This window comes from Lepisosteus platostomus, chromosome 20, assembly GCF_059453375.1.
Source record: "Lepisosteus platostomus isolate fLepPlt1 chromosome 20, fLepPlt1.hap1, whole genome shotgun sequence".
Lineage (NCBI taxonomy): Eukaryota > Metazoa > Chordata > Actinopteri > Semionotiformes > Lepisosteidae > Lepisosteus > Lepisosteus platostomus.
Window position 1 is genome coordinate 13,040,691 of NC_142630.1, and position 17,381 is coordinate 13,058,071.

The 17,381-nt window shown below is 40.1% G+C and overlaps 1 protein-coding gene and 6 non-coding genes across 8 annotated transcripts in view; 4 read left to right on the forward strand and 3 right to left on the reverse strand.

Moving 5' to 3' along the window:
• The window catches only part of vac14 (vac14 homolog (S. cerevisiae)), a 47,703-nt gene extending 32,605 nt beyond the window's left edge, over positions 1 to 15,098 (reverse strand). Inside the window, exons 1-10 of one of the 2 annotated variants that reach the window (XM_088614123.1) lie at positions 14,168 to 15,098; positions 11,784 to 11,934; positions 10,940 to 11,107; positions 10,099 to 10,161; positions 9,546 to 9,653; positions 9,127 to 9,236; positions 7,717 to 7,838; positions 7,156 to 7,293; positions 5,799 to 5,942; positions 664 to 727 (exon numbers count right to left, since the gene is read on the reverse strand). In XM_088614123.1, the coding sequence (XP_088470249.1) occupies positions 664 to 727; positions 5,799 to 5,942; positions 7,156 to 7,293; positions 7,717 to 7,838; positions 9,127 to 9,236; positions 9,546 to 9,653; positions 10,099 to 10,161; positions 10,940 to 11,107; positions 11,784 to 11,934; positions 14,168 to 14,271 (1,172 nt within the window). In that variant the 5' untranslated portion in view covers positions 14,272 to 15,098. The remainder of the gene's footprint in view (positions 1 to 663; positions 728 to 5,798; positions 5,943 to 7,155; positions 7,294 to 7,716; positions 7,839 to 9,126; positions 9,237 to 9,545; positions 9,654 to 10,098; positions 10,162 to 10,939; positions 11,108 to 11,783; positions 11,935 to 14,167) is intronic. The other variant, XM_088614122.1, reaches the window with a different exon arrangement.
• On the forward strand, positions 1,140 to 1,210 carry trnag-gcc (transfer RNA glycine (anticodon GCC)). Its single transcript has one exon. It is a non-coding gene; the product is annotated as a tRNA-Gly (tRNA).
• Positions 1,641 to 1,711, forward strand: trnag-gcc (transfer RNA glycine (anticodon GCC)). Its single transcript has one exon. It is a non-coding gene; the product is annotated as a tRNA-Gly (tRNA).
• Positions 2,431 to 2,501, reverse strand: trnag-gcc (transfer RNA glycine (anticodon GCC)). Its single transcript has one exon. It is a non-coding gene; the product is annotated as a tRNA-Gly (tRNA).
• On the reverse strand, positions 3,540 to 3,610 carry trnag-gcc (transfer RNA glycine (anticodon GCC)). The gene has a single exon. It is a non-coding gene; the product is annotated as a tRNA-Gly (tRNA).
• On the forward strand, positions 4,495 to 4,565 carry trnag-gcc (transfer RNA glycine (anticodon GCC)). Its single transcript has one exon. It is a non-coding gene; the product is annotated as a tRNA-Gly (tRNA).
• trnag-gcc (transfer RNA glycine (anticodon GCC)) lies at positions 4,947 to 5,017 on the forward strand. Its single transcript has one exon. It is a non-coding gene; the product is annotated as a tRNA-Gly (tRNA).
• Positions 15,099 to 17,381: the final 2,283 nt, after the last annotated feature.

Here is a 17,381-nt window from a genome sequence, read left to right on the forward strand (position 1 = left end):
GTCACTCGGAGCACACTCACAGCCCACTCTCTGCAGACCAGCTTTAAGGACGTGCAGTGCTATGGCTGGCAAGAATGAAGGGTTGAAATTGAAAATAAAAAATAAAATTTAGGCCTCAATTCTTCCTCTACAGTTATAAGACAGCCATCTGCTGTAAAGCCAAAGAGGAAATAATCAGAAGGGAAAAACCTGGAAATATAGTCAGTCTTCCCGTTTTCATTCAATTTGTAGACAGCTTTACCCTGCAGCACCTTCCTACAGCCAGATGAGGGAGCACAGTTTCCATTTAGAGCAAGGCTGAAGAAACCATAAGGTGTCATAGTCATGTTAAATATATTCTGTTCAGAGCTGGGTTTGTTGTAATTTAATGAGAAATGGAATCTGACAAAATTAGCCAAGTTGGAATTAGTGTCTATTTCAGAAATTTCACAGGTACACTGACAAAGTTTATTGTTTCACCTTATCAAAAAGCAGTGGCAAAAACACATGATGTAAATGCTGTTTTGAAATACAAAATGAACCCTCAGTCACTATGGAGTAATTTCCATTATATTCTGTGCCCACCCCCTGGTAAGAAATGATAAATCCTAAACAACGCTTTTAAATTTTATTTCAATTAAAGTTTTAAAGTTTTTAATTAAACAAATGTGGAAATGTACTTACTTTGTAGAAGCAAAGAAGCTGATAGTGCTGAAGCCCACAGAGTCTTGTGAAGCATTAAGTGAATCTGCAAAACAAAGAAAGTTCTGAAGGCTCACCTTTGTCATACAATCCCTCATTGCTACAGTTTGTGAAAGCCAGTCGCCTTAAGGGCACCAGACCCCTCAGTGTAATCTCCTCGGCACACCATAAAAAAAGACTTTGTTATGCTTATGAAGGAAGAGGGGACAGCACTTACTGTTGCACTGCAGGATCTCCTGTCACAGCTTGAGGAACAGAGAACAAGCCTCTCGAATAATAATGCTACAGGCTGGAAATGTTTATGTCTAAAAATGTTTTTCGATTCTGGGTTCGATTCTGTAAATGTTTTTCTAATTGTTAAATCTGTTACAGCACTGTTATTCACTTTATGTTATGATATGGTGGTGCTGCTCTCTCTGCTTACACAGGCTGCTGTTTAAAGACATGCCACCAGCTCAGCATTGGTGGTTCAGTGGTAGAATTCTCGCCTGCCACGCGGGAGGCCCGGGTTCGATTCCCGGCCAATGCAAAACAATTTTTTTCCACAACAAACATACGGAACATCAACTTATGACCTATGCAAGACAAACACATACATGTCTGGCTGCACACTGCACAAAAAGTGATGAGAAATCCACGAGACAAATATTCTTTGGAAGTACGGAAAGAAAACTTGTGATATCATTAAATAAAACAACATTCAACCCAGTTACCTTCATAGCTGCTAAGCTGTTAAGTGTCAGGTAAGGGTCCTGTGGTGAGGGCACACGATCTCTTTTCTTATCTTTTGGAAAGCAATATCTTGCACCCCTGGCTGGCTGGCAGCCTACAGCCATTTTACTGGATTCAGTTCTCTTGTGCGGCTTCCCCCATTCCCAGCCCCCCTCCTCCCCTGGTGATGTGGCATTCCTGCTCTTCGTCCCACAAAGCAGGAGTGCAACAGGCAGACATACACATCTGCATTGGTGGTTCAGTGGTAGAATTCTCGCCTGCCACGCGGGAGGCCCGGGTTCGATTCCCGGCCAATGCACAAGTAATACTTTTTAAAAAGTTTTTTCCCCCAACCTTTTCCATTTACAGATCAGCTCCAGATCTTGGCATGTGGAAAATGCAACACTTTATACAATTACAGATCTCATCCGATTCTGAACTGTTTTTGCATTATATATTACTGCACATCTGATAAATAAAATATCAAGTTTAAAAAAAACATTTGTAAAAGTATTCTCTACAGGTCTATACCACAAAACACGAGGATAAACTACACTGAGAGCTCTAATCAGAAAGCAGTATAACTTTGTGAAAATAAATGCTAGATTTTATATTTATAAAAACTATTTATTTTTGCAGTGACAGCTGCTAATAGTGTCATTTTAACAAGGCAACTAGTACATAAATGTCTCATTAATGGTCTACTGCATTACAATGCATTTCCATGTAGTTGTTTCACCTCTATTACAGTACTTGATACATATTAAAAACAGCAGAAAAGGTTCAAGTCTGAGCTCAGGACAAATCTCATCCTGTATTTTGGAAAGTAAAGCACAAGGTTAAATTAAGGAGAACGTCAACCTAACGCAATTCTTGATTAGGCTATAAGGAGAATGCTTGTTTTTAAGATTTTGTATACAGTAGGAATGTGCGCTTTGTGCAAGAAAAACACAAAATAAATTAAAGAAAGAAACATGACTATACATGAAAACGTCATAAAATCATTTGTGGAACAGAAAGAAAAAAAAAAGCTACACTTGCATTGGCCGGGAATCGAACCCGGGCCTCCCGCGTGGCAGGCGAGAATTCTACCACTGAACCACCAATGCTGAGGTGAAGAACTGTTTTGCAGAGCCACAGTTACTAGTTCACCACAGACGTAATGTAAGACACAGCAGGTAGCCAACAGCCAGAAGAGTCAGCATGCATGCCAGTAGGAGGGGGAAGACCACTGCCAGCTCACATCAGAGGAACAGATTCAATGGCAAACTAACAAGGGGAAAAGCGACCCCTGGACTTGCAAAAAAAAACAAGAAAATACTATGCATTCCTGTCCTAGTAAGTGAAACTTTCTAGATTTTTCAAACAGAATTTGAGCAAGATCCTCTACACTTGGATTATTAATCTACTGTATAATCCATTGTATAAGAAAAAGGGTGTCACCCTTATTTTGCCAGTGCTACATTTGATTTCTAGAATTAAAAGGTTCATCTAAACCAATGTTGCTTTAATTTCTGTTATTACAAAAAGCAAACAGTTCCAAGCCCCAAAAAATATTTGTTAAACTTTCTTTCCGTAGGACTGGATACCGAGTTAACCCAGTCTGAACAGACCTACTAAATCTTTCTGATACAAAGATCACCTTGAAAAGGTATTGAATAAAATAAAACCTGACTGAATGATGATATAATGAACATTAGATTGGCAGTGCTAGTTCAAACATCTACTGATCTTTTAAAAAAATTAAGTAATAATAAATAGTGATCTATTGAAATAATTCACTTGCCCACAACACAGAACATAAAGCATCTAAACAGAACAAAACAGCCAAACGTATAAAACATGCCAAAGTATGGGAAACAAAGGGGGCTAGCAGTTGCATTCTCACTCACACACTTTTTTTAGATTTAGGATGGTTCAGTTTAACAGTTCTGAATACCTGTGTAGGGTGATCCTTTGCACCAGCAGAGTATTGTATTGATGAATTAGGAAAAAAAGTGTACTTAAAGAATTAAGATGCAACAATGAGAAAGAGACACAGAAATGAGGAACTCAGCTTGTTGTTAGAATCAACATCGGTAATAAAGAGTTTTCTCCTGTCCTTCCTGCATTATCTCTTTAGTTTTAAATTGAAAAAAGGGAAGTCTTGCATTGGCCGGGAATCGAACCCGGGCCTCCCGCGTGGCAGGCGAGAATTCTACCACTGAACCACCAATGCTAAGCTGACAGGGTGATACCAAACTGCAGCCTAGAGGCGAAGGGAGAACATGAATGCCACATCAACAAGAGAGGGAGGGACTGACACTGAGTATGCATGAGCTTCCACTAAAGGAAACAGGCAAGACTGTTTGTCACATTCCAAAAGACATAAGGCAGTCTCACTGGGATGTATTGGGATGGTTTGAAGGAGGCTAAACTAGGTGCATAGAAAAGAATAGGTTAACAAAAGGGTTTAAAAATTGGCCTTCAAAATTTCTTAATTTAAAATTCTTCATAATTTATTATGGGTGTTTTTTTCTATCCACTTCTTCCTGTTAAGAATCATGACACCATACAGTTAGTTATTCCCGTATCAAATAAATGAAAAACTCTGCATGTTTACATTTGGTACTAATTTAGCATTAATTGGGTTTTTGTTCACATTTGTCAAAAAAGGAACAGGGTTTGTTCAGGAGCAAGCCAAAGTTCGTTATTTTGCTTTATTCTAATTGCATTAAACATATTAATCTCACAATCCCCAGGCATCTCACAGTTTCCAGGTGCAGGGAGCAGAAGTGTGAGACTCTGAAATTTTACAGGTTCATTTTTGGGAAAACAAAGCAATTGCATTGGCCAGGAATCGAACCTGGGCCTCGTGCGCGGCAGCACCCACGCGGAGCTGCGGAGCTCCTCCTCTGAGCTGCAGTTCCTAGATCCACACAGCAAACGGCTGAAGACAAGACCATCTCGAGAGCAGAATACCAAGTTGCCAGCAGGCAGGAGGGAAAGCAAGTGAACTGTGTGATGTGAGTATGTGGAAGGAGCAGGGGACACCCACCTCTAACTGCATAGGAACTGAGCCTCTTACTCGGCTGCTCTTTGAAAACCAGCCTCCCCAGCTCAGCATTGGTGGTTCAGTGGTAGAATTCTCGCCTGCCACGCGGGAGGCCCGGGTTCGATTCCCGGCCAATGCAAACAAAACATTTTTCCCCCCTTTTCTTTTTGTACTACACATCTGCTTTTTCAACTTCCACTTTTCTTCCAGCTGCTGAACTTTTTCCCTAACTGAGGCTTTCTTTTAATAATTTAAAAAAAAACATCATTGGATAAACAACTTATCTGCAACAAAAATTAAATTCAGCTTTTGCCTCACCACCTTGGGGAAATGTAAAGTCTACAACGAAACAAAACGAAAGATTTTTCTTTTTTTAACACACCAAAAAGCATTTCTGAGCTCTTCCCTGGTTTGGAATCACGGAATCACACTCTTCCATTCCCGGCCCCTCCCCTGCTGATGTGGCAGTTCTGCTCCCCCTCTCTCTAAGAAGCAGTGCAAGAGTCCTGCACTCACTTCAGCATTGGTGGTTCAGTGGTAGAATTCTCGCCTGCCACGCGGGAGGCCCGGGTTCGATTCCCGGCCAATGCAGAAAGAAACTCTTTTTTTATGGCAATTTATTTTAAATTGCCTATAGCTGATACCACAGAACAGTTGTACTGTTATCTATGGTAGAGTATATGCTAGATGCAATAGAAAACTCTTAAAAGCAAACCAGATTAAGAAAAGCGTAGAGCAGGGAGTTGCATGTGGGCAAGAGAGGCAAAGAAACAAGTTAAAGGTAGATTCCTATTTAAGAAAGAAAGTAAATCGCTTTGGCTGTGGAGCCTTATTTAGGTGCAAACCTGAAAACTGACAATTTGCTTCTAAAAATAACATGCCAATCTGGAACAGTACAATTAATGGAGCAGCTAGTTTTGTGATCACTCATAACTCTCTACATCACAGAACATAGAACTCCCTACAACATGGCAACCACACAGTACTTTCAAAACGTTCACGATTTTGTTCTTAATCTAAAATGTGTAAAATGTTGCGACACTGTCAATTAATTTATTTTGTAACCGAGATTTAATAAATGGTCTGAAAATTGGGAGTGCAGCTCCCCTTTAATTCAACAGAGGTAATTTCTCAGCTCTCCACTGGATCTGCTGTGTCGAGGGGCTGCCACACACTACACACTCCAGTGGGTGGATGAAGTGGGTCCTCTCATATTTGTAATTCACTCACAGGTCCTTTACACAAACACCAGCTGTTATTAAAAGAATTAGCAGCAAATAAGTACCGAACCTTTTCTTCAAAGCTTGAATGTGCACAAGCTGCCAAATGGTATGACCCGGTAACTGTCCAATCTCAAAAAGCGAGCACTCACTGTCCAGGCTGTCCTGCACCTTGGGCAGAGAGTCCTCCTGCAGCTGGCTGTCACCTGGCTGAACCACCTCCTCCTCGTCATCATCTTCTGGAGTCACCAGCTTCATCAGGCTCTGGTTGCAGGCGCTGGCAGCCTCTTTGGTGCCTGGTGTGGTAAGAGTTAAGGGGCAAGGCCAAGTCTAGGATGGGCTCCTGCTCAATTCCTATTTAACACCTTCTTAAACAAAGCAGCGGAGCACTCAAACCACACATCTCAAGTCACACACCTTCAGATTCCAAGGTCTTTCCTTCACACTTAACCACAGTCCTTTGTCACAACATTTAAAACAAAAACACAATATATACAGTTTAAATGAATCTGAACGCATCTACCACAAGGACAGTAGTTTTGATTTCCACATGTGGTAGGCTGCATGCATGTGTCCACTGCCATTTTGAAGGCAGTAATAAGAAAAAAGACAAGTGAGCCCAGTCTTTTAGGTAACTCTGTGCTGCCGTGATTGAGTTGTCTCAAGTGTTGACATATCTCTCAGTAGTACCACTTTGCTTTCCACCTCTCCATTTATAGTGTTGAAAAAAAGGGTTTTGAAGTTCACCAGCTTTATTGCTTGAAAATTTTGCACTTGATTCAGTTTCTCAGTTAAAAACTAACAACTCTGCTTATTAGAGAATAAAGCAAGCTGCTGTTCTTTTTTGCAAAATTGATATCTAGTGAGGATGCAATGAATACTAATTACACATGTAAGTGAGGTATGTCAGATAAACTCTAAAACTGTGGGGGACACCTCATCAATCTCCCACCTTCAACACAGAAAGGGAATTGTCTGCCTTTCTCTATGCTAGCCCTACTGTTCAAACAATAAAGACCCCATTCTGCCTATCACACCCATATAATGAAACCACCAATTAACAGAGTTATAAGACCCATTAACTCACTGTAGTACTAGATTTTGGTAAATGTGAGAATCAAAATGATCAACTAATCAAGGAAAATAACAGATCACTTTATTGGCCATATACAATTTCTTGCATTAGGAATTTCTCTTTTTGCATACCCCAGCTTGCTCTCCATGAGACACACATACAGGGAGAGAAGCTGGGGGTCAGAGCACAGGGTCAGCCATATACAGCGCCCGTGGAGCAGCTGGGGTTAAGGGCCTTGCTCAGAATTTCTCTGCCGGCCGCGGGATGCAAACCAGCAACCTTCCAGCCACATGCGCAGATCCTTAGCCACAGAGCCACCGCTCCACCTGTGAAGCTGTCTTTGCCACTGATAAGAAGGTCCAGGACCTTTCCCTGAACTAATCCTTCTCATTAGACTCTCAGTTAAGATGCTCACAGGGACTCCTGGAGGATACTCTTCTTGCGGTCATCATAGGATAGACAGGGAAGCACAGCCGTCAGGATGCCAGAGGAGTAGGGCAGCACTACGCGCCCGGCGAGCTGGATAAACTCACGCATCCACGTCATGGCCGTGAGCTGGATTAGATCATTCGCTTAAAAAAAACAAAAAAAAAACAGGTATTATCACCAGAAACACAAGAGGCAATAGCTCGCTATCTCTGAAGGTGTATGTTCCCCACTAAGTAAAAGAGGCAATTAGGACACATATGACTTTAGATATAAGGGATATGAAATAGTACAATTCTGAGAAAAGAGTGACAACACCTGCTTAAACATCAAACACCACGAGAGATTGCAAGCAATGTTTCTATCACCTTTCCAGTTGGAATATATTGCACAAACGTTGGTGCTTTTTACACTTGAAAACATTATAATTAATGTCTGGAAATCAAATTCTAAAAAAATTTTTTTTGGTGCTTTCACCATTGATTGTGATGAATAACACTGCTAGTATCTGCAACCAGCTGATGACTTGCACAAGGGAAATGTCATGTGCTTAGAAATGGATGCCTTACTCAGTTTGGACTCATCTGACACCTGGCAGTGGATGACTAGGATGTTGGCCATATCAGCAAATTTGACACTGGATGGTGTTTTCTTGATCTCCTTGAGGAATTCCCCCAAAACCACCTCGCAACTGGAAACAAGCAAACAGACCCATTTTAATTTTCCATGAAGATGCAAAACAATGCAGAATAGAAACTGTTCAAAATAGAAAAAAAATGCCTGGTTTTAAAAAAGGTACCTGTGGTCCCTCTCGTAATACAGCAATATAGAAGGATAAGGGTAACTTCAGAAAGGCTCACACAAGCTGACTAAAAAGCTTTGCAAGCCTTATTCTGTAAGATAAGTAAATAATGTCTTTCTTTTACAAAAAGAAATGCTTAGCTTAATCTAGGTATAAAATGGTTATTTTGGTATACAACACATTATACAATAATTTATTCTGGACACAGGTGGCCAACCCAGAAAAAAAATATTTCAACAACCTCTGATTATTTTGTGAACTAAAGCTAGTAGGCAAAAAATGGAAACAGCAGATAAAGTCACTTAATTGACTTAATGAGGCATTGGACAACCAGTACGTCTGTATGTACTGTGGCATTGAATCTACCAGCTTTGGAAATTCTGCAGGAGGGATGCTGCACCATTCTTCCACAATAAAGTGAACTCAAGGCTAGTTGATGGAGGTGGATAAAGCTGTCTCAGGTGTTGTCCCAAAACACACTCATGATCTATAGATTGGTTCTTTAGCTTGATGCCACAGGTGTACTCAGATTGTCCTTTACCATGTTCTCAACAAATCATCTCAGCATACTGTATCAAATTTCTCCACTGCTTGGTAGTCCACTGCCTGTGCTCTTTGCACCACTGGACTCACAAACAATGTTTTGCCCGATGCGGTGAAAGATTTGCAATCTAACTGTGGTATCTCCCTCTGCAGGGTTCTTTAGCAACTGTTTTTGATGAAAGATTTTGATCAGTTCTTGACTAAACTACTTTCTTCCCAGATTGAAATTTGTAGTCAATTGATCTGCAGTTGCTCCTCTGCCTTGAATATCATTAAAGCCCGGAATATTGGTTTCCACAGACTTTTGCCCTTTGCTAATGATCTTCAGGATCTTTCCAGTTCAAGATCTTTCCAAATGCACACCAATAAGACCCCCCTTTTTCAAAGTCATTGAGGTCCAACTCTTACACTTGTTAACCATAACTACAGGCAGACAGGCCTGTCCAGCATTTTCATACCTGACTCTGAGCATGCTGGAATGTTAGCTGCTTAATTAACACATAAGCCCTACCCATGTGGAAGCCCTTGTTTTCAATATACTTGGTTGTCCTCGCTTAAGTGTTTAAATTTTTTTTCGCCCACTAACTGTAAAAAAACTATACCGTCCAACTGAAACACCCAAAGGATCACTCACGTCCTGCGAATCTCCTTGCTGCTGTCCCCCAGGATTTGGAAGAGCCCATCCAAGATCTCAGGCAGGTAATCCAGCAGGTTGATGTCTGGAACCGACTCCAGAACAAGGATCTGGAGCAGGACATGGTCAGGATCAGGACCGATGCGCAGAAATGCCTTATAAACACTGAGAGACAGATGAGCAAACAAACCACAAACTATCACCCACACCACTTTAATTACAGAGACACCTTCTGAAACTGACGTGTCCTTTGCTTGAACAACACATAACCACAGTACTATAACTGAAGGAAACCTTTTGGTGAAAAGGTTCAAGAATCATGCCTATGAAGTTGCAAGTATATCTGAATGAACTCACTCCTAGTGCACCAGCACTTCTTTCATGTCCTCATTGTTGAGAGCTGTGGATGCAGAACTCACCCAAGAGATTATGAACTGGCGGGCATACTGGTTGTTGGAATATATTCTCTCCCTCAGAAGAGGAACAAAGGCCACCAAGTCAAACTTGTTGCTCTCGGTCACAATGTCCTGAGGAACAAAAGAAACATTTCAAATCCTTCTGCAATGCCACAATGGTGCTCTTTCCCACACAAACATACAGAACAAAAAATATTAAGGTAAATTCACTATTTCGATAAATGTTGGGCATACTGTATGTTTTCTTTCAAGACAAAAGCAGCTGTAGAAACTATTTTCTGATACTATTTACATAAACCACTGCCCTTGGCACTGTTTCACTTCTCATTATCAATGGGGCTTGTTTTTTCACAGCTTCTGCACATTTTCAAATACAGGTATTTGTTCCTTGCTATGCGTGACCTGATTAATTCCTTAATGAGTCAATTTGCACACCATTAAAGAACAATATATAGCAATACTAAACCTGATAAAATGAATACTTTAGGTTTTCATGGTTTGATAACTTGACAAAATCATGTGAGATCCTGATTAAATTAAACATGCTGTCACTCACCTTCAAAAGACGATCCAGGAGCTCTGAACCACTCTTCACATTAGGATCTGGATCTGCTGCTAGCTACATAATAAAATATTTTAAAAAAATAATAGCTATGACTTGTTACCCTTTAATATCTAAATAATTAGGGATTTTAAGATCAGTGACAGTGACTAGGGGATAAAATAGTAGTACTGTACTTTTGATTTACAGAACAATATCACAATGATTTAAAACATTAGCTACCAATAATCATTAGTTGTACTATTTAAGTAACGATTTCAAACAGTGATAAACATTTCTAGGAAAAACATTTACCCATCAGGACCACACAAGTTAAAACAAAATAAGATTACTATTAATTCAAAAGAACATTGAATGCATTTTCATAGTGCTTTCAATATCATTGCAAAGTGAGTGTATCTTTAGTAAAGCAAGTTCTACAACTATTGGCTAAATCTACAGAATAACCTTGAGGGGCTTTCATAACAGAGCTCTTGTGCAATTTCTGCTTCTTAATCATGATTGCAACTGGATGTTTTTATGAGAGAATACTCTAACACTGTCTTCTCTAACACACATATTTATAAAACCTATTGGTACAAACAGGCCTGCATACAGACATGCATTGTATGGTACTGTACTGAAATAAATCTAGAGAGTGTTCCTCACTCTATAGTTATACTAAACACTGGTCTGAGTCCAGAAACCAGGTCATCAGGGCATCAGCACACATGCATTCCCATTAAACCACAAGAGCCAACTGGCTTGGCGAGGCTGTAAGCATGCAGTTTAAGACGTAGAAGCACTGGATCTCTTCTGATCACCTCCCAATTTGTTTTGTGTGGTGCGGCAGTACCTTGCTGAGACCGTCGAACAGCACATTAAAGTGAGGCAGAACTGCTCCCCGCGCAACCTTCACAATGTTATAGAGGGCCTCGCAGGCGTAGTACCGCAGCCGGCTGTCAGAGTCATTGAAGCAGGTGAGGACAGGCTCGATCAGCTCCTTCAGATACAGCCCAGAGTCCTGCACAGGACAAACAAGTAGTCAATCCGAGAGCTCCGTCAACTACTACTTTTCACGGCTGTTTCTCTTCTGGTACACATTTGCCGTGCATGATTCATGAAGCCCACTGAGCTAGAGCTCAACCTGAAAAAGCACCTCACTTTTTAAAAATCAATCATTAAAAATTAAAACAAGTGGAACTTAGCGATTGATCAGGATTGAGAAAAGGCTGGACACCATGCTAGAAGACATCGCAAGGAAACTCACTTTGTATTTTTGTCTTCTACTCTTTTTCACTCCACTTCAAACAATTAAGAAATATATATATATATTTCTGGATACAAAGCAGGACAGACCAAATTCAACAAAAGTGCAACATACTCTTCAGAGTTACATTGCGATTTCCCAAAGAAAGCTCTTTGGCTATCATTAAATATGGCTTAACACCTGGGAACTGCTCCAATAGTATGTACTGTATTAAAAAATCCTCATTAAATTGAAAAACTGCAAACTCTTTCCCAGGCTAAAAACTGGAAACTGCAATGCCAGGAAACTGCAAACACTATCTGACAGTAGATGAAAACTTGGTAAACCGCTAGAAATTAACTTCTACCGTATGTGTACAGCAGGTACCCCCATTAAAGACTTGTAGCTTAAGGCTTCAGAAAAGCCTACCTGTTTGGGAAGCAGTGCTTACCTTCCCCAGTGCAATCGAGCAGGCTGCCAGCCCGATGAGCCCACCTTTCCGGCTGTGAGGGTGCTGAGACAGGGCAAACTCTGCAGCCAAGATCTGGATGACATGCCTGATCTGGGTGGAGTTGTTCTGCAACACAAACTCCCGCACCAGCCTGCCAGAGGCAAAACAAAGCATACAAAACCTTTGCCTTCTCACATCTATCATGCACCTCATTAAAACTAAAATGACTTGACCTGTAGCCTTCCTTGTCTGTATCTCGCTTAAGCTTTCCATAAGACCATGAATGGGCTAGTCATGGAAGTGATACTGTACATCAAGTCTGAGTATCAACGGCATAAATATGAAAATCAAGACAATGTTTCTAATTATGTTATTAGAAGCAGCCTTTAGTCAACATACTAAATAACAGAGGATTCAGAGAACACTTATGCATATTCACCCATATGATAAGCAGTGTTAAAATGTATCTAAAAGATCTAACAAAAATACTCGTAGATAAATAGTTAGCATCTGTCTCCATATGAGGAATATCAAAAATCCTTCATTGCAGTGATTTGCAAGCAACCACGATTAAAACTTTCCTATAAACTTGTAACTACTGAGAGGATCAAGACGTTGGCCTGCTACCATGGTTTTACCTAAAAAAAGTTAAATTAGAAGTTACATTTGCCAAGACAAGAAAAGTGCTAACCTTCACCAACTTCTGATCCACAGGGACCAAAGCAGGAAGTTAAGACAAATATGCAACATTCGACACAACGGGATCAAGATCCAGTACAGGCCAAGGAACTCGACTACAAAGCTTTGCAGTGTCAAGAAGACCTTCTCAATATAGTGATGGTATGCTGTACACTTCTGAAAGTGACCCAAAGTTGGATAATTTGCAGGATAAATAAAAGACGAGTTGTGTTCATCTGGTGGAGGGAGAACCTGTTGTTTTCTGTTATCAGTTCTCTTTGTCAAGATATGACAGTTCCCACCCTCAGAGATCTGAACACACAATACAGGACACTGCAAGAGCACTTCCACAGTTCTTTCCAGCAAGCTCAATCAATAGCAGCCTCCCCAGACAGCGACCAAAACCCAAGCGCCACCAATTTAGTGAAAATATTAATTAAAACCAGACATTTTACTAATTAACCGCCCTGTGAGAATGTGGAATTAACCACCAATGTTACTCTAATTACCCAATTAGCACTCTTAATGTCTACTGATAGCTCCTAGGGACAAGTCAGCTTCAATGACAGTCCCTTCCAAGACCAGCCTGCCACACAAGGTATCTTGGTCAAGATCCGTTATCTCAGATTTCAGAAGATAACAGCTTTCATCTGCTTCACTTCACACTGAAACACAAGATAACGGCATTCAGATGGAATTTTTGCCAAAGACAAAATGTTAGTAGTTACACAGAATAATGATACGGCCATTCACTTGACACACTGATTTGGGATTTAGAAGCAGAACAAAACAAACTCTGGAAAGAAATCTGATATTATAGAGATTTTAGACTGACTCTTGTAAGCAATTTAAGATTGATACATTTTCTGCTGCAATCACATTCATGCCTACGTCTACACTGAACCGCCTACAATCATGGTTAGCCAGAAAGCCCCCTCTTCCTGCTTGCTGTATCTGGAGACACGTGGTTCAAAAATTCTGCATCATAACTCTCAGCCTCTCACCCTCTGACTCCAGTCATATGACACTTAGATCAGACTCATAACTCTCTCTTTCACTGTTTATGGTCAATGGTGCGTCACTATTTTGAGGGGACAGACTATATAATGTGCTCTTTAATTAATGTCTGGAACATATTCACTAGCTCCGCGAATCAACATCGACTTTGCAGGGCAATATTAAAATAAGCAATCGCGATTTACGCCATTGATGTGAACAAATTAACCAATTTCCCGTTTGGACCCGTCTGATGGTTTTCATAAAAAAAGATAAACCCAAAGTGAAAATAGAAAGCAACGTCCATCCTATTATCCACGCTTCCTAATTAGTTTGGAATCATGTGGTTTTCCACTTGATCTTTGCATAGAAACCGCCATGCCTTAAAACCTTTCCAGCTAGCGTTAGTGCATATTCTGCCATTAGGTATATCGACCACTTCATATTGCAACTAAGCTACTATAGTTTTCCCATTATATTTCTTCAGATTTGATAAAAGGAGACAGCTGCTCGTCACTGCTACAATAACACGAATATTATTCAATGTAAAAGAACCAGTTTAACTTCACTAATAAGGAGTGACAAATTGCAGTCCCCCGTTACACACCATGGGAAACCTGCACCCGTCGTCTTTCACATCTCCCATTATACACTGGCTATGATTAGGTGCATGTTAATAAAGACACACATAAAGTTATGCACATTCTTACTTCTCGATCTCCAGGGCAGCCACCTTCCTCTTTTCGTACAGTTTATCGTTGAGGGCTCGTACGATGTTGGGAGTCAAAGGTGAGAAATCCTTTTCCGTATTCATTTTCGCAAAATTCGCAATTCGCAAACAAAAAGAAATAAAAAAAAAAACGTGTAGCCTTTCCTTTTCGTCACCAATTCAGCTGTTTTAATGCTACGATGTTAATTTCTCCGTAAGGACTTTCGTTTTCTTACCCGTTTCAGATAATATATCTTCTTAGGTTTTTGAAAAATAAAATAAAAATACTTAAAATGTAAATTCACCAAGTAAACTCTCCGAGTTAGTTACTTGACAGAACCTTTGATCTTTGATGAGTTAACTCATGTTAAGTACTAGGTAAAGAAAAAATGTTCTTTCAGTTTCTCCACAGGTGACACACTGTCGTGCGGTGGAAGAAACGAAAAACGTCAAGCGATTTGGGGGAAAAAAATCGCCCCTGAGCAGCAATTAGATAAACCGAACTTCAAATAACTGCCACAATTATACGTTATATTCAAAAAAGACAACTGTTCGCTTAAAAACTACAGTATGCATGCACATTTAGACTGCAGAACATAGGTCCTGTTAACATCACCAAAAAAACAATTCCTCAAAAATATTGATAAAAGTATTACAGTACATCAAGTAATTATTTTAATTTTCTAAATGACAGACTGGTGATGATCACAAACTAGCAGAACCGACGGATTTCAGTGTCAACCTCAAATGACAACCATCGAGGTATTCTCGGATAACCTGCTCCCTTCAACCTGAATCGATTCAGCGTTTGCCCCCAGGTGTTTGAAGATATAGAGCAGAGATGCAGTTCAGGTAGATGACTATACTGACAGACCCGCTTCAAAACAAGCTAGCTCATGGTAGCCATATTGACCGGGTCACATGACTCTTCACCACTCCCCGAAAGGCTGTATAGTCGAGCGAGGAGTCAGGGATTCATTCATTAGTGTTTTTCCCAAACTGAAGAAGACATAAAGGAAGTTGTGATGTAAAGATAGTGTCTTTTAATGATTTCTCTGATTTTATGTGAGGGACAGTTTAAGTATTTATTATTTCTGATAATTGCTTTTTCACTGCATTTTAGTATTTATAATTACTAGTACCAGCAGCTCCTGCAACACACAACTCACAATCCACTGCTGCTAAGCAGGTGTGTGCCTGGCTTGTACCTGGATGAGAGACTTCCTGAGAAACCAAAGGTTGCTGCTGGAAGAGGTGTTAGTGGGGCCAGTAGGGGGCATTCACCCTGTGGTCTGTGTGAGTCCTAATATGGAGACACTACAGTGTAAAAATGGTGCTGTCCTTCATATGAGATGTGAAATCAAGGTCCTGACCCTCTGTAGTCATTAAAAATCCAAGGGTGTTTCTTGAAAAGAGTAGGGGTGTAACCTTGGTGTCCTGGCCAAATTTCCCCCTGGCCTTTACCAATCATGGCCTCCTAATGATCCCCCATCTGTGAACTGGCTTCATCACTTTGTTCTCCTCCCCACTGAGAGCTGGTGTGTGGTGAGAGTACTGGTGCACTATGGCTGCTGTCGCATCATCCAGGTGGATGCTGCACATTGGTGGAGGGGAGTCCCCATTACCTGTAAAGCACTTTGAGTGGAGTGTCCAGAAAAGTGCTATAAAAGTGTAAGGGTATTATATTATAAATAAAAGACAATAAGTATATAATAAGTATCAACATTATTTTGAGTCTGAAACATTTTTTTGTCATTGTTAAAAAGAGGAAGAATATACAAACCTTTCAAGAACCTAAAAAATGTAATGTCCACTTTGCTACTACTGGCAGTAATAATGATAATAATTCTTTGTATTTTTACAGTGCTTGTATCCAAAAGTATCTAAAAACGTTATATAGATAGAATAGGATCCATTTCATCCACACATACTATTTTATTAATTTTATTAGCTGGTGTATGAGATATGTGGTATTCATTATTTCAGGTTCTCTTCAGACAGACGCAGTTGGAACTTCATCCCGATTAAGTTCAAGTCGGAGAAAGCAGACTCGCACAGGTCTGTTGATCCATACAGAGAAGTTTCACGGTCACAGTGCTTACCCTGTTGTCCTGCGGTGCATCTATGAGGCTCTACAAATTTGCCTTGTGTCCATCTCCAGCATCACAGAATTGAGATTAAATGGAAAAATTCCACCTTAATAAAGGCGTTTGAAATGAGTACCACACAGGGCTCCAGCTGTATGCAATCAGGGACCCTATTCTCAAACATATGGCCAGGTCTGTTTGAGAGATTGCTGTACTTCCGAGTGTTCAAAGCCCCAACTACAGCTTCATTTTCTGTCTGTTTCTTTTAATTGAGAAAAAACTAAAAGCTGACATTAGCTAAACACTTTCTGAAAATCTGATTTTTTACATGCATATATCTTGAAGGCTTATGTATGGTATCCAAAAAGCAGTGTGTACTATAAAATAATGTTCAGGTAGTGAAAATTGTAATTTTGTCACCCTTCATATGAAATGTGAAGAAAGGGCTATTTATTTGTATTCAACAGATATCGAAGAGAATAAAAACATTTTTCTTATGTAATAATATGATCATGGCATTTTATCACAGAAATGCACAAAAACACAACTTTGACAAAATTATACAATGCCACATTGAGTATTTCCAGTGCATTGAATAGAAACACTTGTATCCACCGACTCCCAAAATACTGACACTGATCACTGCAGCTTTCACTATTCTGAAAAACATCTCTTCTACTGCCTGTGAGATCTTCCTGGCTGTTCCTGCACGCTTTGTTCAGGTTCTGTATGACTTTGGCAGTGAGATTGTTCAGGTCATGTTTGAAATGAGGCTGATTGTCATTCACCAGACATTTTTTGTGTCTTCCTTGCACACACAAACACGGGGAAACCTGATTAAGTTGGCTCCTGATTTCATACTGTACACAGCTTGCCTACCAACAAGACCATGAATGCATTCTATTCACTTAACTGGAGAGAAATACAGTAAGCAGCTTTCTTTGTATCTTTGTTGAACCCCAGTGTAGACATGATGTAGACCATTGCAGAACTGTAGAATATAACATGCATGAAACACTTTAAACAATTTAAACTGAGAGTTTAAAATAGTTTTAGTAAAAAGTGACATTGTGAGTGCAGTACACGGCACTAGCCTTTCTTGCAGGAAAAATGAAGAACACTCTCAGC